The sequence below is a fragment of the Oncorhynchus kisutch genome, linkage group LG26 (assembly GCF_002021735.2).
Source record: "Oncorhynchus kisutch isolate 150728-3 linkage group LG26, Okis_V2, whole genome shotgun sequence".
Classification (NCBI taxonomy): Eukaryota; Metazoa; Chordata; class Actinopteri; order Salmoniformes; family Salmonidae; genus Oncorhynchus; species Oncorhynchus kisutch.
In genome coordinates, this window is record NC_034199.2 from 19,988,631 (window position 1) to 20,010,835 (window position 22,205).

The 22,205-nt window shown below is 44.8% G+C and overlaps 1 protein-coding gene across 1 annotated transcript; it reads left to right on the forward strand.

Moving 5' to 3' along the window:
• The first annotated feature begins 2,576 nt into the window (after nucleotides 1-2,576).
• On the forward strand, nucleotides 2,577-21,355 carry gpr161b (G protein-coupled receptor 161b). The gene is made up of 6 exons (XM_020462292.2): nucleotides 2,577-2,943; nucleotides 6,841-7,249; nucleotides 9,166-9,899; nucleotides 10,701-10,808; nucleotides 11,625-11,744; nucleotides 17,549-21,355. Exons 2-6 carry the CDS (start codon nucleotides 6,885-6,887, stop codon nucleotides 17,824-17,826), a joined length of 1,605 nt encoding a protein of 534 aa, XP_020317881.1. The 5' UTR covers nucleotides 2,577-2,943; nucleotides 6,841-6,884; the 3' UTR covers nucleotides 17,827-21,355.
• Nucleotides 21,356-22,205: the final 850 nt, after the last annotated feature.

Here is a 22,205-nt window from a genome sequence, read left to right on the forward strand (position 1 = left end):
GCCTCCAACTGCTCTTAAACGCTAGTAAAATCAAATGCATGCTTTTCAACCGTTCGCTGCCTGCACCCGCACGCCTGACCAGCATCACCACCCTGGATGGTTCCGACCTTGAATATGTGGACATCTATAAGTACCTAGGTGTCTGGCTAGACTGTAAACTCTCCTTCCAGACTCATATCAAACATCTCCAATCGAAAATCAAATCAAGAGTCGGCTTTCTATTCCGCAACAAAGCCTCCTTCACTCACGCCGCCAAACTTACCCTAGTAAAACTGACTATCCTACCGATCCTCGACGTCGGCGATGTCATCTACAAAATTGCTTCCAACACTCTACTCAGCAAACACAGTGCCATCCGTTTTATCACTAAAGCACCTTATACCACCCACCACTGCGACTTGTATGCTCTAGTCGGCTGGCCCTCGCTACATATTCGTCGTCAGACCCACTGGCTCCAGGTCATCTACAAGTCCATGCTATGTAAAGCCCCGCCTTATCTCAGTTCATTGGTCACGATGGCAACACCCATCCATAGCTTGCGCTCCAGCAGGTGTATCTCACAGATCATCCCTAAATCCAACACCTCATTTGGCCGCCTTTCGTTCCAGTTCTCTGCTGCCTGTGACTGGAACGAATTGCAAAAATCGCTGAAGTTGGAGACTTTTATCTCCCTCACCAACTTCAAACTTCTGCTATCTGAGCAGCTAACCGATCGCTGCAGCTGTACATAGTCTATCGGTAAATAGCCCACCCATTTTTACCTACCTCATCCCCATACTGTTTTTATTTATTTACTTTTCTGCTCTTTTGCACACCAATATCTCTACCTGTACATGACCATCTGATCATTTATCACTCCAGTGTTAATCTGCAAAATTGTAATCATTCGCCTACCTCCTCTGGGGCGGCAGGGTAGCCTAGTGGTTAGAGCATTGGACTAGTAACTGAAAGTTTGCAGGTTCAAATCCCTGAGCTGACAAGGTACAAAATCTGTCGTTCTGCCCCTGAACAGGCAGTTAACCCACTGTTCCTAGGCCGTCATTGAAAATAAGAATTTGTTCTTAACTGACTTGCCTAGTAAAATAAAGCTAAAAAAAAAAATGCCTTTTGCACACAATGTATATAGACTCTCTTCTTTTTTTCTACTGTGTTATTGACTTGTTAATTGTTTACTCCATGTGTAACTCTGTGTTGTCTGTTCACACTGCTCTGCTTTATCTTGGCCAGGTCGCAGTTGCAAATGAGAACTTGTTCTCAACTAGCCTACCTGGTTAAATAAAGGTGAAAAAAAAAAAAAAAAACTCAAATCATTGTATTTGGGACAAATCATTCACTAAACCCTAAACCTAAACTACATCTCGTAATGAATAATGTGGAAATTGAGCGAGTTAAGGTGACTAAACTGCTTGGAGTTACCCTGGATTGTAAACGGTCATGGTCAAAACATATTGATACAACAGTCGTTAAGACTGTATATTGATACAACAGTCCATAATAAAGCGCTATTCTGCATTCTTAACAACACTATCAACAGGGCAGGTCCTAGTTTTGTCACACCTGGACTAATGTTCAGTGGTGTGGTCAGGTGCCACAAAGAAGGACTTGGGAAAATTGCAGTTGCCTCAGAACAGGGCAGCACGGCTGGCCCTTAAAAGTCCCCGGTAGAGCTAACATGAATGATATGCATGTCAATCTCTCATGGCTCAAAGTGGAAGAGAGATTGACATCATCATTACTTGTTTTCGTAAGAGGTGTTGACAAGCTGAAGGTCCAGAGCTGTCTGTTTAAATACTAACACACAACTCAGACACCCATGCATACCCCACAGTACATGGCCACCAGAGGTCTCTACACAGTCCCCAAGTCCAGAACAGACTATGGGAGGCGCACAGTACGACACAGAGCCATGACTACATGGAACTCTATTCCACATCAGGTAACTGATGCAAGCTGTAGAATCAGATTTTAAAAGCAGGTAAAAATACACCTTATGGAACAGTGGGGACTGTGAAGTAACACAAACATAGGCACAGACACATGCATACACACACGATAACATACGCACTATACACACACATGGATTTTGTGTTGTAGATATGTGGTGGTTGAGGATGGGCCTGAGGGCACACACTTAGTGTGTTATGAATTCCGCAATGAATGTATTGTAATGTATTTGTATAACTGCCTTAATTCTTCCAGACCCCAGGAAGAGTAGCTGCCGCCTTTGCAGAAGCTAATGAGGATCCATCGTAAATACAAATGTGATATTTCAGGGTTTTTAATACATTTGCAAAAATGTCTAAAAACCTGATTTTGCTTCACCAGTATTGGGTATTGTGTGTAGATCGATGAGGGGAAAAAACTATTTAATCCATTTTAGAATAAGGTAACACATTTTGTAAAAAGTCAAGAGGTCTGAATGCTTTCCGAATGCACTGTAGCTAATATGCTGTGATAATGTATTAGGCGTATTTACTACACAAATGTCATTCATACAGATATAAACGTTAACGAAACTAACCAAATGTGTAGACATAGCCTTATCCACTAGTTAGCCTATTTTTATTACAGCAACAAACATATAGTTTCACTCGTCGACGTAGGCTATTTGTATCATGTTGAACGTGAAAGCAAATGCAACTGTCTTGCATAAAAACTATCTAAGAACGAACTAACTCAAGTAACACCCATAACAGACCACCCACATACTGAGAAGTGGGACCCGCCAGCAAGGACAGAGAAGACTGAGTTCAGTCAGTGGAGGGCTAGTGGAGGACGCCATTGAAACCGAGAACTGACAGACTAAATTTGTAGCGAAAGGATAACTATGAAATGGGGAAAATTCAACAACTATTTCTACGTTGAATTAAAGTTGTAGTGCCAATGAACACAACTTTCGTTGCCAGTTCGTGGGAGATGACGGTCCTCAACGCTGTTCTAGAGGTGAGAAGAGAATAGTAGTGGAGGTGGGGAGTCTGCCAGGACAATGGAGAAAGTTTTAGCTCGCGAGTTAATAGAAGCTAGCTAGAAACAGGGTCAAAGGGGGACGACGGTATTCAGAATCTTTAAATAGCAGAAATTATGTAAGTAGCTAGCTAGACCTTTATAGGTTATTGAAGCGTATGTATGTTGTCATTTGTAACAGTGAGTGAACGGTGTCTGTGTCAATCATGCGAAACTCGTTTTTTTTTGTGTGTCTACGTTAACCCCTCCCCCAGTGCTGTCTGTATAAATAATTATTTTACAAACTCCAAAAACAACTGAACGACCCTTTCTTGACAGCAAATGTTGTAAAATTAGTACATCTGGAAAGTTTGGGTTTATTATTTGAAGGGGTGACCTGAGCTGTTTGTCAGAGTTTTGTTGACAGTAAATAACTAGGCTGCAGCTTTCTAATTCATAAACGCTAATTATCTTTAGTGCCAATTGTATCAAAGATGTTTTATAACTAACCCAAGATGGACCGTAACCTGTCATTTCCAATGGGAGCAAATGAGTCAGTGGGCAGAACAAGCTATTGAGATCCTATTGGTGCGTTCTAGCATGTATTTCCGTTAGGGAACGCATATCTGAAGTGCATATCTGCAGTAACTCAACTCGATTCGCCCTTGCATTCCAAAAATAATTAAAAAAATGTTTTGGCAAAGGCTAAAGCCTACAAAAGGTATGCGACTCTGTTCGTAACATATTCTATTTTTTGGGACCAGACAACTTTATTGATTCTCAAACGTTTCATTGATGAGCAGAATGTCGGCTGAAATCTCTCGCCCCATTTGTTTCCCCACTGCCAGCCACTCGGCTTCCTCTCATCACCATATATGGTTGTGAGTGGAATCGACAACCGGATGTTTCAGATTTCTCCAAACTTCAGCTTTATACATTGGGTGAAACATCTGGCTCATTGTTCGATCTGTGATAGTATCTTCGGGCCATGCGAGTTTTTTTAATAGCCTCGGCGCTCCGTACGGTTTTGGTAACATAAGGAAGGTACCGTACATCAGCGTTGAATCATTTTCAAAACAAAAGGTTAAATTAACTACACACATTTTAAAGGGTTAGGGTTCCCACATGGCCATGTTTCAGCGTGTGTTTACGGAAGACAGAATAAACTGCCTGTGTTCATTGCCCATCTGTCTCCGAACACCTGTGTGTAAATGGAAGACAGACGCCACAAACGTGTTGTCACTGAAAACACAGTCGACTTCAACAGTGTTAACCGGTTAATTGTATAATTTGCATTTGTGGAATTATTTTGATGTGGTATCGAAGTAGGTGGCTTTATGTTTCTAGAACTGTACCGCAATTGACAATCGATTCATGTTTAGATTGAGTATTTTGCTGCCAGGGCCAATTCGCCTCTAAACAGAACATGTAATGTCCTTGGACTATAAGGAGTAACGTTAGTCTCCTTTAGTCCATTATTAGGCTGTAGCTTACTCTGTAAATTGTAAGCCTAGCTTACTCTGTAAATTGTAAGCCTAGCTAATGCAACACGTACAAAAGTAACTTAACTTAAGAATTCAGACAGAGTAAAAGCGCAATACAGTTAGCTATAAATGTAACTACATCGACTCCTGTTGCCACTCCCTGTATATAGCCATACAATTTGATTTGATAACTAGGTATTATTTTTAGGTCACAGAATGAAGGAAAACAGTTTCATCCATTCCACAGGGTGTGGAAGTTTATTCTGCATTCCAGCTGCGCAAGTCTGGACCAGTGGTCTGGACTCAAGGGATCAAATCCTTATCTTGTTGTCTTTGCTGTCTGGCTGTGTTGCCATGCCATATTATCCCATTAATGTAAGAAACCACAGCCCGATAGCATCACTGGGGGCGAGCTCCCAGCCATCCCAAAATTGCCAAAGACTGTTGAATAGCTATGAATAACTACTGCCTCCCTCACCCACAGACCATCAGCACTGACTCAATGTTCATCCACAGGTATTTACCCACGCAGACACACACCTACACTGACACTTAGTATGCCAAACATTAGGAACACCTTCCTAATATTGAGTGTCCCCCCCAGAACTCTACAAGGTGTCAAGCGTTCCACAGGGATGCTGGCCATGTTGACTCCAATGCTTCTCAAAGTTGTCAAGTTGGCTGCATGTCCTTTGAGTGGTATAACATTCTTGATTCACACAGGAAACTGTTGTGTGAATAACCCAGCAGCGTTGCAGTTCTTGACACAAACCGGTGCGTCTGGCACCTACCATACCCAGTTCAAAGGCACTTGGATTTGTTGTCTTGCCCATTCACCCTCTGAATCACACAATCATGTCTCAAGGCTTAACAATCCTTCTTTAACCTGTCTTCTCCCCTTCATCTACACTGATTGTAGTGTATGTAACAGGTGACATCAATAAGGGATCATAGCTTTCATCTGGTCAGTCTGTCATGGAAAGAGCAGGTATCTTTAATGTTTTGTAAACTCAGTGTACACACACACACTCATCACCATGCACACATCCACTTATGCTGCTGCTATATTGATTATTATTATTATCATTCATATTTATCTGGCTACCAGTCACTCTTTACCCCTGTTTACATGTACATAACTACCTCAATCACTCCATTACCCCTGTTTACATGTACATAACTACCTCAATCACTCCATTACCCCTGTTTACATGTACATAACTACCTCAATCACTCTTTACCCCTGTTTACATGTACATAACTACCTCAATCACTCCATTACCCCTGTTTATATGTACATAACTACCTCAATCACTCCATTACCCCTGTTTACATGTACATAACTACCTCAATCACTCCATTACCCCTGTTTACATGTACATAACTACCTCAATCACTCCATTACCCCTGTTTACATGTACATAACTACCTCAATCACTCCATTACCCCTGTTTACATGTACATAACTACCTCAATCACTCCATTACCCCTGCACATTCTAATAATAGTAATGGCACTGACCTGTATATAACTGCATTCTCACAATTCTTTTTGTATCTCTCATGTTTTTTTCATGTATTATTGCTGCTCTGTTGGGATGAGCTCACAAGTAAGCATTTTATTGCCTGGCTGCCCAGACTCCTTTCTCTGGCCAAATGCTACGCCACAGACATTAGTTTCTTCTCTGCAATGAGTCTTGATCTGAATACCTGCACGACCCTTCACCGAATGTAAACACATTCCGGTCCGTCTGATTGGTCCAGAATCCGATGGGTTGGGCCAGAGACAGAACACGCGTGGGTAAAGTGGTGGTTTGAAAATGTTTTATTGGCTTTGATACTCTGATTGGTTAGAGACAATCCAATCGCTGATGACTTACAATTGTACAATGTCCCTCGTCTTAACAACAAACGACTTCAAGGATGGTAGTCTCAGACTGAAGTATGTAGCGAACGACAGAGCAGCTGAAGAATTTAGTGTGAGTCGTCAGGCTAAGCATTTCACTGTTTTACACCTGCTGTAAGCTGTGCATGTGACAATAAATGTTGAAACCTGAATAAATCAAACTAGACTACAGTATTTTGTGCTGCTGCGTCGGGCACATTTGTGTAATTAGATTGACAAATGACCTAACATGTATAAATGTAAGTCCAGTCAGTCTCTCTGTTTTCAGTTTAGTGAACTAATCTGGCTTCTCTTCTTCCCCATACATATACAATGTGCATAGCTTACGCACTAGCTAAACAATGAGAGCAAGGGGGAGAGTGTGTTTGTGTGTGTCCTAACCTAACCATTAAAGGATAAAATGCAAAACTACATTTGAACCCTTGAGGCTTCAACCCCAACTAACCTCAACTCCAAGCCTGTGGTTGTGTGCAGTTCATTCTAACCCTATCCTCTCCCCTCCTTCTAGTCCCCTGGTATGCCCTGTCTCCTCCGGCAGCCCAGCACCTCACCATGAATGCTAGCGGGAATGTCTCCACTGCGGGAAACGCCACAGCTGCGTGGGACGCTGGTGGGGGCCCAGTGGTGCTGGAGTCAGTGTTCATCGTCACCATCGCCCTCCTGGCCTGCCTGGGCAACTTCCTCATCGTGGCCACTCTGTACCGCAGGCCCTACCTCCTCACACCCAGCAACAAGTTTGTGTTCAGCTTGACCCTGTCCAACCTGCTGCTGTCAGTGCTGGTGTTGCCCTTTGTGGCGGTGAGCTCAGCACGGCGGGAGTGGGTGTTTGGTGTGGTGTGGTGCAACTTTACCGCCCTGATCTACCTGCTCATCAGCTCGGCCAGTATGCTCACCCTGGGGGCCATCGCCATTGACAGGTCAGTGATAGTACCCCTACACTGGGATGGCTGCTTGCAAGGTACAATATGTTTGTTGGGGATGTTGTGCTGGAGGTGTTCACTGGTCCAAAAAGTTGGACCCGTTCCGAAATGGACCTGTGGTTTTCCCACCCGGATCTGATATTTTTAAATATAGAGACCTGTTCTGAATATACCTGATCAGATCCAGACCTGGCCCGATCCAAGCCAAGTGAGGGAAGCAGCAGATAAAGCACGAGAGGAGGGAGAGGTCCTGCTCTAGCAGGCGGGGGAGGGGCCATACTGTCAGCGAGTGAAACAGGAAGGAGGGAGAGATGGCAACCATCCAACAAGCTGACTCGCACTATAGTAGACTAATAGTTGCCAAATCTACACTGAACAAAAATATAAGCGCAACATGTAAAGTGTTGGTCCTGAGCTAAAATAAAAGATCCCTGAAATTTTCCATATACACAAAAAGCTTATTTCTTTCAAATGTAGTGCACAAATGTATTTAGATTCCTGTTGGAGAGCATTTCTCCTTTACCAAAATAATCCATCCACCTGACAGGTGTGGCATATCAAGAAGCTGATTAAACACCATGATCATTACACATTGTGCTGGGGACAATAAAATGCCACTCTAACACAGATGTCTCAAGTTTTGAGGGAGCGTGCAATTGGCATGCTGACTGCTGGAATGTCCACCAGAGCTGTTGCCAGATAATTGAATGTTAATTTCTCTACCATAAACCACCTCCAATGTCATTTTAGAGAATTTGGCAGTACTTCCAACCGGCCTCACAACCGTAGACCACGTGTGTGGCGTTGTGTGGGCGAGCAGTTTGCTGATGTCAACGTTGTGAACAGTGCCCCATGGTGGCGGTGGGGTTATAGTATGGGCAGGCATAAGCTACGGACAATGAACACAATTCCATTTTATCGATTCCAATTAGAATGCACAGAGATACAGTAATGAGATCCTGCGGGCCATCGTCGTGCCATTCATCTGGCGCCATCACCTCATGTTTCAATCTGATAATGCATGGCCCAATGTCGGAAGGATCTGTACACAATACACGGAAGCTGAAAATGTCCATGGCCTGCATACTCGACAGACATGTCACTCATTGGGCAAGTTTGGGATTCTCTGGATCGAAGTGTACGACAGCGTGTTCCAGTGCCCGCCAATATCCAGTAACTTTGCACAGCCATTGAAGAGGAGTGGGACAACATTCCACAGGCCACAATCAACAGCCTGATCAACTCTCTGCGAGAGATGTTGTGCTGCATGAGGTAAATGGTGATCACACCAGATTCTTATCCATGCCCCTACCTTTTTTTGTAAGTTATCTGTGACCAACAGATTCGTATCTGTATTCCTAGTCATGAAATTGTTGCATGTTGCTTTTATATTTTTGTTCAGTATAGGTTATTTAACATCCAATATGTAGTACCGGTCTTGACTGCATCAAACCAGGAGGAGCTAGTTAATATTAGCTTGCAAGGCTAGTTGAGGCTGCAGTCATGCGCTTTCTCATCGTAACAACAACTCCATTCAGAAAATTATGTAGAGGCCTACCTGTTGGCTCTTGGTTGTTGTAGCCCATCTTTCCCCTTTAACGTTTAATTCTATTTTAATTCCATCTTCCATTAAGCATCTCCTAACTTTTGCCAGACATGGAGGCTCTGTGACCATAGCCTAAAAATCCCTGTCACTTCCTGGCTGGTTGGTTGTTATGCTGCTCATCCCCGGGAACATACTTTCTTGGTGGAATTTCCTTGCACGTTAAAATGTATGTAGGATTCCCGAACTGCAATGTTTTTTTCTCTCCATTGCCTCACGATCTATCATATTGTGTGCAATCATTTTTGGATATTTTTTTACACTGATAGAATGTATGGATTTGATAATGACATTATCATTGTGCCCACAGGTACTATGCTGTACTGTACCCCATGATCTACCCCATGAAGATCACAGGCAACCGGGCGGTGGTGGCAATCGCCTATGTGTGGCTGCACTCCCTGGTGGGCTGCCTGCCACCCCTCTTCGGCTGGTCCTCCTTCGAGTTTGACCGCTTCAAGTGGACATGCGTGGCGGCCTGGCACCGCACCCCTGCCTACACCGCCTTCTGGGTCACCTGGTGCAGCCTGCCGCCACTGCTCGCCATGTTGGCCTGCTACGGCGTAATCTTCCGCGTGGCACGCCTCAAGGCCCGCAAGGTGCATTGTGGGACGACGGTGGTCGCATCTTCAGAAGAAACGTCATCGGGTGCTCAGAGGAACGACCAGCGTAAAAACTCATCTACGTCCACGTCGTCCAATGGAAGCCGGTGGAGTTTAGTGTATGCTGGGAGCCAGTGCAAGGCTTTCGTCACCATTATGGTGGTGATCGGGACCTTCCTGGTGACCTGGGGCCCCTACGTCGGGGTGGTGTGTACAGAGGCCCTGTGGGGTCAGGGCAGCGTGTCCCAGGGCCTGGAGACCCTGGTGGCTTGGCTGTCCTTCTGCAGCGCCGTCTGCCACCCGCTCATCTACGGCCTGTGGAACAAGACTGTGCGCAAGGAACTGCTGGGCATGTGCTTCGGGGATCGCTACTACCGCGTGGAGTCGTTCGCCACACGCCACCGCACGTCACGCCTCTTCAGCATCTCTAACCGCATCACAGGTGAGCAGGGGGAGGGTGCTGGTAGTGTTAGGTTGAGGCTGAGGATGGATGAGATTTGAACTGGCTTTGTGTGCTGAAAACCAGCACAACCTTACTGGTGCAACATAAAATCTTGTTCTGTTGTGTTCTTTGTTGTGCTGTATGGCTGACCCTGCTATTGTGTTAATAGTTAAGTTGACTGTGTTACATTGTGTTGGTGTGTTGTATGTAGGGCTGTGACAGTCATTACGTATGGGCATTCCCATTCAAGTCAATGATGGCATAATGGGTGGACTGGCTGCTATTGCGAGTGTACCGATAAGAGTAAAGCAGGAAGTATACCCATCAATATGTGCTGTGATTTGTTGATTCAACCGGACATCATTTGAATTCACATTCTACATTACCATGGAAATTATTGCGTCACAATACCAGGCAGCCATTGCGAGGGTAAACTCCCAGTCAAATGGCCAGGGCTAGAGTTTCCAAGCCGTTCTATTCATTATATTTCTATGTGTGCTGCTGCAGGGAAGGGACATTGCCTAGGCAACATAAAACTCCTTGCTTATTTCAGTAAGGAGAAAAAAAAAGTTGAATCACGTTGGTAAGAGTCCATGTTACCGCAGAAAGAGACACTAACGCATGAATGGGCGGCTGTCCCGTCTTCAGTCAACCAATTGTGGAACAAACCCCTATGACGGTTATTTTATTTTCATCACTGTCTTCATCCATAACCGTTGGTTATACAATTATACATAATTGTGCCAGCCCTAATTGTATGGTGTTGTATATTTGACCCTGCTGTTGTGTTTCTTCCTGCAGACCTGGGCATGTCCCCTCACCTGACGGCCATGTTGGTGGGAGGAGGGCAGCTCCTGGCCCCCGGCAGCAGCACTGGAGACACCGGCTTCAGTTTCACTCAGGACTCATGTGAGTGGCGCACACAGAAAGCTGGCAAAGACACGACACTGTTTCCATAAGACGATTCAAACAAGACCTTTAAGTCCTAGTCGAAATGCAGTGTCTGAATGTACTGAACAGTACAGATATAGCTGGGGCATATTCATTGTGGAAACTGTTTACCGTTTAAGAACAAAACAGGGTCCCTCCCTTTTTCATTTGCTTCCGTTGAATAAATGTTTTGCAACATAATGAATACGCCCCTGGTCTTCCAGTACCTTTTAAAACTGCTCCCTTAGGGCTTTATTGCTGATAAATATTGTTTAGCCTAGTTCTCTGTTGTATCATCATCATCATCCCTCAGCTGTGTTCTGATCAGCCCAGATTCCTGGTTTGTGGCTCATGTCTTGGCAGAGGGTAGATGGTAGTGTATGTACTGTATTATCATGTGTAATCATCTGTCATGTGTGTGTGATACTCCTCATTGGTGCAGCATCAACAGGCATCATCACAGGCATTCACACTTTTTTTCACTTTTTGTCATTTAGCAAGAGGCTCTTATTATTTTCATACTTTTTTTGTCATACTGGTCCCCCGTGGGAATCGAACCCACAACCCTGGCATTTCAAGCGCCTTGCTCTATCAACTGAGTTACCTGATTTAATACTATTTTGAGTCTTTCGGATTCGTTTAGAGAAGACACACATTGTAAGTACAATAGGATTTATTTTCTTTAGTGTCTGTCTGCTATGCATCTTGTGGTTCCTTAATCTCTACTGAAATACTGCACTACAAATACACTACAAAATACTGAAGGTCATGAATCCCCCCCCTTTCCCCATACAGGTACAGACGTGATGCTGCTTGACAACTTCTCCACAGATGGCTCCTCCCACATTGGAAGCGTGGCCGTAAAGAGGCGGAGCTCGGTCACCTTTGAAGACGAGCAACAGCAGAATTCCAAAGGTACCTGTCCGTTCTCACTCGAGAATGAAACGTTTGGGGGGCTGCTGCAGTTCGAACAATATTATGCTTATTTCCCTCGCGGCAGTCAAGCAATTGTATTCCGTCAAGAGTCAAAGTAGTCCGGTGGCGGTCGCATCTAGACCTCGATTCAAAGCTATCAATAAATAATTTTATTTGTATGCCAAGCAATCACAACTGTACATTGTTTGAAGCACACTTTTTACTAAGTCTCTAAGGGTGTTTTCACATATAGTCCTCTTTTAAACAAACCGATCTCAGTCTTCTTTAAAGTGAACTCTGGGGTAAAAAAAAATATAAAAGAACACAGTTCTCTTTGCCTTTGAATGAGGACTCAACTTTTTTTCCAGTGCACTTCAACTGTTTTGTGGGCCGAGTCGTCTTTACATTCACATTGCTATGTTTTTCCAAGATGCACTCTAAGTTTTTACAAAGATCAGGACAAGCCATTCAATCAGAATGAGTTATTGAACAGCTAGATATACCTACTTACATTTTGGAAGCTAATAGATTGCATTAAGTCAAAGTATGAGCCATAATAATTGTAATTAGAAGATACTATTAACATGAAAATGTGTTTGGTAACAGAACAAATAGCAATATAATGACTTTTGAATAAATAATGCTGTAATTTAAAATTGTACACCCAAGGTAGGCTACTGCCCCTTTAAGAACTAGAGATTTTGTACCCTTTTTATGATTCTCAGCAAATATGTTGTCTTCTCACCCTATTCAAAACCCACAATCAATAAACAATTTATGAAGCTCTCTTAGCCTATAGATCACATATTGCAAACAAATAATCTAAACTAAAAACTGAGGGGTTATGGCAGGGGAAACGGTGTTGCAGTAGTCTAGTGTGAGGGGTTGTGGCAGGGGAAACGGTGTTGCAGTAGTCTAGTGTGAGGGGTTATGGCAGGGGAAACGGTGTTGCAGTAGTCTAGTGTGAGGGGTTATGGCAGGGGAAACGGTGTTGCAGTAGTCTAGTGTTTGGGGTTATGGCAGGGGAAACGGTGTTGCAGTAGTCTAGTGTGAGGGGTTATGGCAGGGGAAACGGTGTTGCAGTAGTCTAGTGTGAGGGGTTATGGCAGGGGAAACGGTGTTGCAGTAGTCTAGTGCGAGGGGTTATGGCAGGGGAAACGGTGTTGCAGTAGTCTAGTGCGAGGGGTTATGGCAGGGGAAATGGTGTTGCAGTAATCTAGTGCGAGGGGTTATGGCAGGGGAAACGGTGTTGCAGTAGTCTAGTGTGAGGGGTTATGGGAGGGAAAACTGTTGCAGTAGTCTAGTGGTTGGGGTTATGGCAGGGGAAACGGTGTTGCAGTAGTCTAGTGTGAGGGGTTATGGCAGGGGAAATGGTGTTGCAGTAATCTAGTGCGAGGGGTTATGGCAGGGGAAACGGTGTTGCAGTAGTCTAGTGTGAGGGGTTATGGGAGGGAAAACTGTTGCAGTAGTCTAGTGTTTGGGGTTATGGCAGGGGAAACGGTGTTGCAGTAGTCTAGTGTGAGGGGTTATGGGAGGGAAAACTGTTGCAGTAGTCTAGTGCGAGGGGTTATGGCAGGGGAAACGGTGTTGCAGTAGTCTAGTGTGAGGGGTTATGGGAGGGAAAACTGTTGCAGTAGTCTAGTGCGAGGGGTTATGGCAGGGGAAACGGTGTTGCAGTAGTCTAGTGTGAGGGGTTATGGGAGGGAAAACTGTTGCAGTAGTCTAGTGTTTGGGGTTATGGCAGGGGAAACGGTGTTGCAGTAGTCTAGTGCGAGGGGTTATGGCAGGGGAAACTGTTGCAGTAGTCTAGTGTGAGGGGTTATGGCAGGGAAAACGGTGTTGCAGTAGTCTAGTGCGAGGGGTTATGGCAGGGGAAACGGTGTTGCAGTAGTCTAGTGCGAGGGGTTATGGCAGGGGAAATGGTGTTGCAGTAATCTAGTGCGAGGGGTTATGGCAGGGGAAACGGTGTTGCAGTAGTCTAGTGTGAGGGGTTATGGGAGGGAAAACTGTTGCAGTAGTCTAGTGGTTGGGGTTATGGCAGGGGAAACGGTGTTGCAGTAGTCTAGTGTGAGGGGTTATGGCAGGGGAAATGGTGTTGCAGTAATCTAGTGCGAGGGGTTATGGCAGGGAAAACGGTGTTGCAGTAATCTAGTGTGGTGCGGGAATAATGACAAGGGAACCTGGGGAGCTTTGCGTTCGCATTGTCCTAAAAAAGAGACCACCTCTCTAGATGTTGTCGGTTCAATTCGCTTTGGGGGCTCTTTTGAGGGGTCTGAGTTCCTTTGGAGTGTTCACACTACACAAAAAATTAAGCGTATCCCACTGAGTTCACAAAAATAGGCTTAAAGGGACAGCTCCAATAAGGCCCCTATGGTGAACGAGAGGCTTGTAGAATCATGATTCTTTCAAGTTTTTAGGTCGCCGGTAGGGGGTCCTGTGTGCTTGGGGCATTACTGAATATTTTTTTTATTTATTTCATCTTTATTTAACCAGGTAGGCCAGTTGAGAACAAGTTCTCATTTACAACTGTGACCTGGCCAAGACGGAGCAAAGCAGTGCGACACAATAGAAAACTCTATATACAGTGTGGGCAAATGTAGTAAGATTAGGGAGGTACGGCAATAAATAGGCCATAGTGGCGAAATAATGACAATTTAGCAATTAAACACTGGAGTGATAGATGTGCAGAAGATGAATGTGCAAGTAGAGATACTGGGGTGCAAAGGAGCAAAAAATAAATAACAATATGGGGATGAGGTAGTTGGGTGGGCTATTTACAGATGGGCTATGTACAGGTGCAATGATCTGTCAGCTGCTCTGACAGCTGATGCGTAAAGTTAGTGAGGGAGACATTAGTCTCCAGCTTCAGTGATTTTTGCAATTCATTCCAGTCATTGGCAGCAGAGAACTGTAAGGAAAGGCGGCCAAAGGAGGAGTTGGCTTTGGGGGTGACCAGTGAAATATACCTGCTGGAGCGTGTGCTACGGGTGGGTGCTGTTATGGTGACCAGTGAGCTAAGATAAGGCGGGGCTTTACCTAGCAAAGACTTATAGATAACCTGGAGCCAGTGGGTTTGGTGACGAATATGAAGCGAGGGCCAGCCAACGAGAGCATACAGGTCGCAGTGGTGGGTAGTATATGGGGCTTTGGTGACAAAACGGATGGCACTGTGATAGACTACATCCAATTTGCTGAGTAGAGTGTTGAAGGCTATTTTGTAAATGACATCGCCGAAGTCAAGGATCGGTAGGATAGTCAGTTTTACGAGGGTATGTTTGGCAGCATCAGTGAAGGATGCTTTGTTGCAAAATAGGAAGCCGATTCTAGATTTAATTTTGGATTGGAGATGCTTAATGTGAGTCTGGAAGGAGAGTTTACAGTCTAACCAGACACCTAAGTATTTGTAGTTGGCCACATATTCTAACTCAGAACCGTCCAGAGTAGTGTTGCTAGACGGGCGGGTGCGGGCAGCGATCGGTTGAAGAGCATGCTTTTAGTTTGCTTGCATTTAAGAGCAGTTGGAGGCTACGGAAGGAGTGTTGTATGGCATTGAAGCTTGTCTGGAGGTTAGTTAACACAGTGTCCAAAGAAGGGCCAGAAGTATACAGAATGGTGTCGTCTGCGTAGAGGTGGATCAGAGAATCACCAGCAGCAAGAGCGACATCATTGATGTACAGAAAAAAGAGTCGGCCCGAGAATTGAACCCTGTGGCACCTCCATAGAGACTGTTAGAAGTCTAAACAACAGGCCCTCCGATTTGACACACTGAACTCTATCTGAGAAGTAGTTGGTGAACCAGGCGAGGCAGTCATTTGAGAAACCAAGGCTGTTGAGTCTGCCGATAAGAATGCAGTGATTGACAGCCCTGGCCAGGTCAATGAATACGGCTGCACAGTATTGTCTTTTATCGATGGCGGTTATGATATCGTTTAGGACCTTGAGCTTGGCTGAGGTGCACCCACGACCAGCTCGGAAACCAGATTGCATAGCGGAAAAGGTACGGTAGGATTCGAAATGGTCGGTGATCTGTTTATTAACTTGGCTTTCGAAGACCTTAGAAAGGCAGGGTAGGATAGATTTGGGTCTAGAGTGTTTCCCCCTTTGAAGGGATGACCGCAGCAGCCTTCCAATCTTTAGGGATCTCAGATGATACAAAAGAGAGGTTGAACAGGCTAGTAATAGAGGTTGGAACAATTGCAGCGGATAATTTTAGAAAGAGAGGGTCCAGATTGTTTAGCCCAGCTGATTTGTAGGGGTCCATATTTTGCAGCTCTTTTAGAACATCAGCTGTCTGGATTTGGGTGAAGGAGAAATGGGGGAGGCTTGGGCAAGTTGCTGTGGGGGGTGCTGAGCTGTTGACTGGGGTAGGGGTAGCCAGGTGTAAAGCATTGCCAGCCGTAGAAAAATGCTTATTGAAATTCTCGATGATTGTAGATTTATCGGTGGTGACAGTGTTTCCTAGCCTCAGTGCAGTGGGCAGCTGGGAGGAGGTGCTCTTATTCTCCATGGACTTTACTGTATCCCGGAACTTTTTGGAGTTTGTGCTGCAGGATACAAATTTCTGTTAGGAAAGCAAAGACTTTCCTTTTTCAAACTGCCTGTGTATTTAGGTTCCTGTCTTCCCTGAAAAGTTGCATATCGCGGGGGCTATTCGATGCTAATGTAGTACACCACAGGATGTTTTTGTGCTGGTCTGGAGTGAACTAAGGGCTATATCTGTTCTTAGTTTAAAAAAAATTGAATGGGGCGTGCTTATTTAAGATGGCGAGGAAAGCACTTTTAAAGAACAACTAGGCATCCTCAACTGCCCGGGCCAGGTCGATTAGAAAGGCCTGCTCGCTGAAGTGTTTTAGGGAGCGTTTGACAGTGATGAGGGGTGGTTGTTTGACCGCGGACCCATTACGGACGCAGGCAGTGAAGCAGTGATTGCTGAGATCCTGGTTGAAGACAGCAGAGGTGTATTTAGAGGGCAGGTTGGTCACGATGATATCTATGGGGGTGCCTGTGTTTACGGATTTAGGGTTGTACCTGGTAGGTTCCATGATAATTTGTGTGAGATTGAGGGCATCTATCTTAGATTGTAGGATGGCCGGGGTGTTAAACATATCCCAGTTTAGGTTACCTAACAGTACTCTGAAGATAAATGGGGGGCAATTAGTTCACATATGGTGTCCAGGGCGCAGCTGGGGACTGAGGGTAGTCTATAGCAAGCAGCACCAGTGAGAGACTTATTTCTGGAAAGGTGGATTTTTAAAAGTAGAAGCTCGAACTGTTTGGGCACAGAACTGCATAGCATGACAGAACTCTGCAGGCTATCTCTGCAGTAGATTGCAATTTGGCCCCCTTTGGCAGTTCTATCTTAGAGGAAAATGTTGTAGTTGGGGATGGAATTTTCAGAATTTTTGGTGACCTTCCTAAGCCAGGATTCAGACTCGGCTAAGACATCATTGTTGGTGGAGTATGAATAAAACAAACTTAGGGAGGAGGCTTCTGATGTTAACATGCATGAAACCAAGACTTTTACGGTTACAGAATTAATGAAATGAAAAATTATGAAAAGGAATTAATGAAATTAGTCAAAAGATTTGTTACTGAATGAGTTGAAAAGATTTGAGCCAGTAAAAAGACAACTTCCCGTCACTAGTACATTCGTTCCACTTAGGCATTTGAGCAATCAGACTTCTGTGTAAATGTATTCAATATTTATTTGAGCAATTTCGCATCTGGTTTTCATCACCATTCATTGTAATAGTGCTGCAAGGATGATGACTCGATAACTCAATTTCTGTTCCCTTTCCTCTCAGCTGCAGAGAGCACCACCATCCCTTCTACTGTCCAGGTCCAAGTAGAGATACACAAATCTCTGGACACCTTCGCCTCCTGCCTGGCCAGGGCCATCGAAAGCGACGCTAAGCTCACCCTCTTTGGCGAGGACACACCCCTATCTGGGGTGTTGTTTGCGGCTGCGGCGAGGGGGGCACAGAGGCCCCGTTACCTTGACGGTCAGAGACTGAGGCTGGAGAGCATCGATGAAGGGATCGTCAAAGACGACAGAGAAGACCAAGAGAGGGAGAATGCATAGAACAAATATCCCTTTTCTTCTTTTAGGTACCTAAGAGTTTATGGTACATTGGGCATTGCATACTTTATAATCTTTGAACTCAGTACGCACAGTGTATATATTTAAAATAGACATTTATAACAATGTAAGGCTTCTGCCAGTTACAGTACATGCCTCTGTATCTATTCTCATGTGAATAGATACTTCACATTTACAAGTGGGCCCAATGGCCAATTTTCATACGTTGAAATCTTAAATAGCAATACAAACTAAGGACATTTTTGGACCAAATGCGTGCCATATATTGAGTGCCTTGCTAGTTGTACTATATATACACCTCTGTTAAATAGGAAGCCTTAACTACTGTATCTTGACGGTTCAATGTTTGTATTTTCATTGGAAAGATTTTGTTTATGCCTATGATAATGTCTTAAGCCACTTATTCCTTATTTTCTTTCCATGCTTAAAGACTGCCTCTTGCTGTTGTGAACAGATAAGTCTGTTGTGGAGTTTTAGATGGGGGGGGGGGTGCGTTCAGCCGGGAACAACGTTGTGGAACGTTCATATAGAAATGTTTTATGTAGAACGAACATGCAGCAGCATACCACCCTGCATACCACTGCTGGCTTGCTTCTGAAGCTAAGCAGGGTTGGTCCTGGTCAGTCCCTGGATGGGAGACCAGATGCTGCTGGAAGTGGTGTTGGAGGGCCAGTAAGAGGCACTCTTTCCTCTGGTCTAAAAAATATCCCAATGCCCCAGGGCAGTGATTGGGGACACTGTCCTGTGTAGGGTGCCGTCTTTCGGATGGGACGTTAAACGGGTGTCCTGACTCTCTGAGGTCATTAAAGATCCCATGGCACTTATCGTAAGAGTAGGGGTGTTAACCCCGGTGTCCTGGCTAAATTCCCAATCTGGCCCTCAAACGATCACGGTCACCTAATAATCCCCATTTTACAATTGGCTCTTTCATCCCCCTCCTTTCCCCTGTAACTATTCCCCAGGTCGTTGCTGTAAATGAGGACGTGTTCTTAGTCAACTTACCTGGTAAAATAACGGATATAAAACATGCCTCAATGACATGTCAAGTAAGGGATCATGTCAGTTCTATTCATGACATTTCTATCTGCAACCTTTCATAACATTTGCCAACTGAACGTGGCCAGGTATTCCCGGGAGGAGAACTTCCTCGTTCTCAGTAGCTGTAATGCTTTTGGAGCATAGGACCAACTTCCTGTATACTTCAACAATTCACAGTACGGCATGTGAAAACATGCCCTATAAGATAATGTACATTTGAATGCACTTGAATAATGCAGTACCCAGAGTATGAATCCGTCCCCTTCTGATTTGTATGTTGTTTTGGAAAGCCGTGACTTATCAAGTACACTATATATATACAAAAGTATGTGGACACCCCTTCAAATGAGTGGATTCGTCTATTTCTGCCAAACCTGTTGCTGACAGGTGTATAAAATCGAGCATACAACCGTGCAATCTCCATAGACAAACATTGGCAGTTGAATGGCCTTACTGAAGAGCTCAGTGACTTTCAATGTGGCTCCGTCATAGGATGCCAGGAGAACGCTACCTGCCCCAATGTGTAGTGCCAACTGTAAAGTTTGGTGGAGGAGGAATAATGGTCTTGGGCTGGTTTTCATGGTTCGGGTTAGGCCCCTTAGTTCCAGTGAAGGGAAATCTTAACGCTACAGCATACAATGACATTCTAGACGATTCTGTGCTTCCAACTTTGTGGCAACAGTTTGGGGAAGGCCCTTGCCTGTTTCAGCATGACAATGCCCCCGTGCACAAAGCGAGGTCCACACAGAAATGGTTTGTCAAGATCGATGTGGAAGAACTTGACTAGTCTGCACAGCGCCCTGACCTCAACCCCATCAAACACCTTTGGGATGTATTGGAATGCTGTCTGTGTCCACATACTTTAAAAAAAAACTTTTGATCTGTGGTGTATCTCTCCTGTCAGTATTACTCTACAATGGTCCTAGTGTGGGTGAGCTGCAGGCTTTGCAGGACTGTGGTATTTTATCAGACTGACAAAGTCAAGCACATAATAGGACACCATAAAGCCACTTACAGTATTACTGTATTTTTCATATTTTTTTACTCTGTTGGTTAGGATTTCTGGTCATGTGGGCTCTCTATGTCCCTGTAGCGAGGGACACCTAGCCTGATCCCAGATCTGTAAGTGCTGCTTCAGTCAACACCTCTGACTGTGCTTTCAAGCACATACTGATCTGAAGCCAGGCTAAGGTTAACATCCCTTGTTCAAACACTATAGTTATCACATATCTAACACATAATAAATTCTGAATCACTTCACTAGAGCACCATTTCTCACCCTGAGAGAATCACTGTCGATCCTATTAGCAATTTGGGGTGTTTACCTCAGAACTGAGTGTTCCACTCAGCGGCCAGTTTATTAGGTGCACCCGTCTAGTATCGGGTCGGGACCCACCTTTTGCTTCCAGAACAGCCGGAATTCTTTGGGGTATAGAAACATTGCTCAATTGGTATCAAGGGATCTAACGTTGGCCAGGAAAGAAATCCCCACACCATTACACCACCACCAACAGCCTGTACCGTTGACACCGTGCAGGATGGAACCATGCACTCATGCTGCTGACACCAAATCCTGACTCTGCCATCGGCATGACTCAACAGGAACTGGGATTCGTCGGACCAGGCAACGTTTTTTCCATTCAATTGACCAGTGTTGATCGCGTTCCCACAGGAGCTACCTCTTTTTGTTTTTAGCTGAATGGAGTGGAACCCGGTGTGGTCATATTCTTCAATATCCGTGACAAGAACCAACGAGTTGCGCGTTCCAAGATGCCGTTCTGCACACCGCTGTTGTACTGCGCCGTCATTTGCCTGTTTGTGGCCTGCCTGTTAGCTTGCATGATTCTTGCCATTCGACCTCCTCATCGAGCTGTTTTCTCCCACAGGACTGCTGCTGACTGATTTTTGTTGTTGTTGTTGGGTCGCACCATTCTAGGTAGACCCTAGACACTGTCGTGTGTGAAAAACCCAGAAGGTCGGTCATTTCTGAGATTCTGGAACCGGAGCGCATGTCGCCGACGATCATACCACGCTCAGTCGCTTAGGTCACTTGTTTTGCCCATTTGAACGTTCAATCAAACAGTAACTGAATTTCTCAATGCCTGTCTGTCTGCTTTATATAGCAAGCCACGGACACGTGACTCACTGTCAGTAGAAGAAAACCATTTATGAAAAGGGTGTTGTACCTAATAAACTGGCCCTCGTGTATATCTGTATTTATCTGTGTGTCACTGTCCCAGTATGGTACTGCATTGTTAGAGCAATACTCCAGAACGTAAGGTATTATACACTTTTGATTTCCACTAAGGGCTGGATTCATTCCGTATCGCATTAGATTTGCATTTATAGTGTGATTTAAATTTAAAGGCAGTGTTCCCACATTCGCAGAGATTGCATACACAGTAAACGATTTGGACTGAATCCAGCCCTAAGATATTTTGTACTGTTGTATTAAAGTTTTTTTTTATACATAGCAGAAGCTTTCTGTGTTTTAGTTGGCTGGGTAACAATATTTCAATATTTCTATCATTTTGCTCACTGCCATGACTCCCAGATTGTTTAATCTTGCCAATGTCTTGCAATACTCTAACCAAATACATTTAATCACAAAGTCCTTTTTATGCACGCTTAGACAAACACAACAGAGCCCTGCATGAGGGTCAAATCTGGAGGACTAGGTGATCTCTCTCTGATGCTGACGTAAGGTTTTTAAACAGGTCAACACTCGTAAGGCTGCAGGCCCAGACGCTATTCCAGGGAGTCTTCAGGGCATGCGTAGACCAGCTGGCAGGCTGGCAGACATTTTCAACCTCCCCTTGTCCCAGTCTGTAATCCCCACATTTTGAGCTGATTACCATCATTCCTATCCCCAAAAACTCTTGAGGCATCCTGCTACAATGACTGCCACCCTGTAGCACTCACATATGTACTAATGAAGTGCTTTGAAAGGCTGGTCATGGCACACAACTCCATCATTCCAGACACCCTGGACCCACTCCAATTTGCATACCACCCCAACAGATCTACAGACAACGCAATCTTAATTCTTAACTCTGCCCTCTCCCACCTAGACTGTGAGGATGCTAATCGACTACAGCTCAGCATTAAACACCATAGGATCCTGAACTTCTTGACTGGCCAGCCCCAGGTGGTAATAGTAGACAACGCCTCTGCCACACTGACCCTCAACAAGGAGGCCCCCCAGGGGTGTGTGCTTAGCCCACTCCTGTTCTCCCCATTCACCCACAACTGTGTGGCCATGCACGACTCCAACTCAAAAGTTTTCTGATGTCACGACGATGGTCGACTTGATCACCAATGGC

Excerpts from the sequence above, each read along its gene's own strand:
- gpr161b (XM_020462292.2), top strand. The coding sequence starts at position 6,885 with ATGAATGCTAGCGGGAATGTCTCCACTGCGGGAAACGCCACAGCTGCG. Across the intron at positions 9,900-10,700 it reads CATCTCTAACCGCATCACAG|ACCTGGGCATGTCCCCTCAC; the intron begins GTGAGCAGGGGG and ends TTCTTCCTGCAG. Across the intron at positions 11,745-17,548 it reads GCAACAGCAGAATTCCAAAG|CTGCAGAGAGCACCACCATC; the intron begins GTACCTGTCCGT and ends CTTTCCTCTCAG.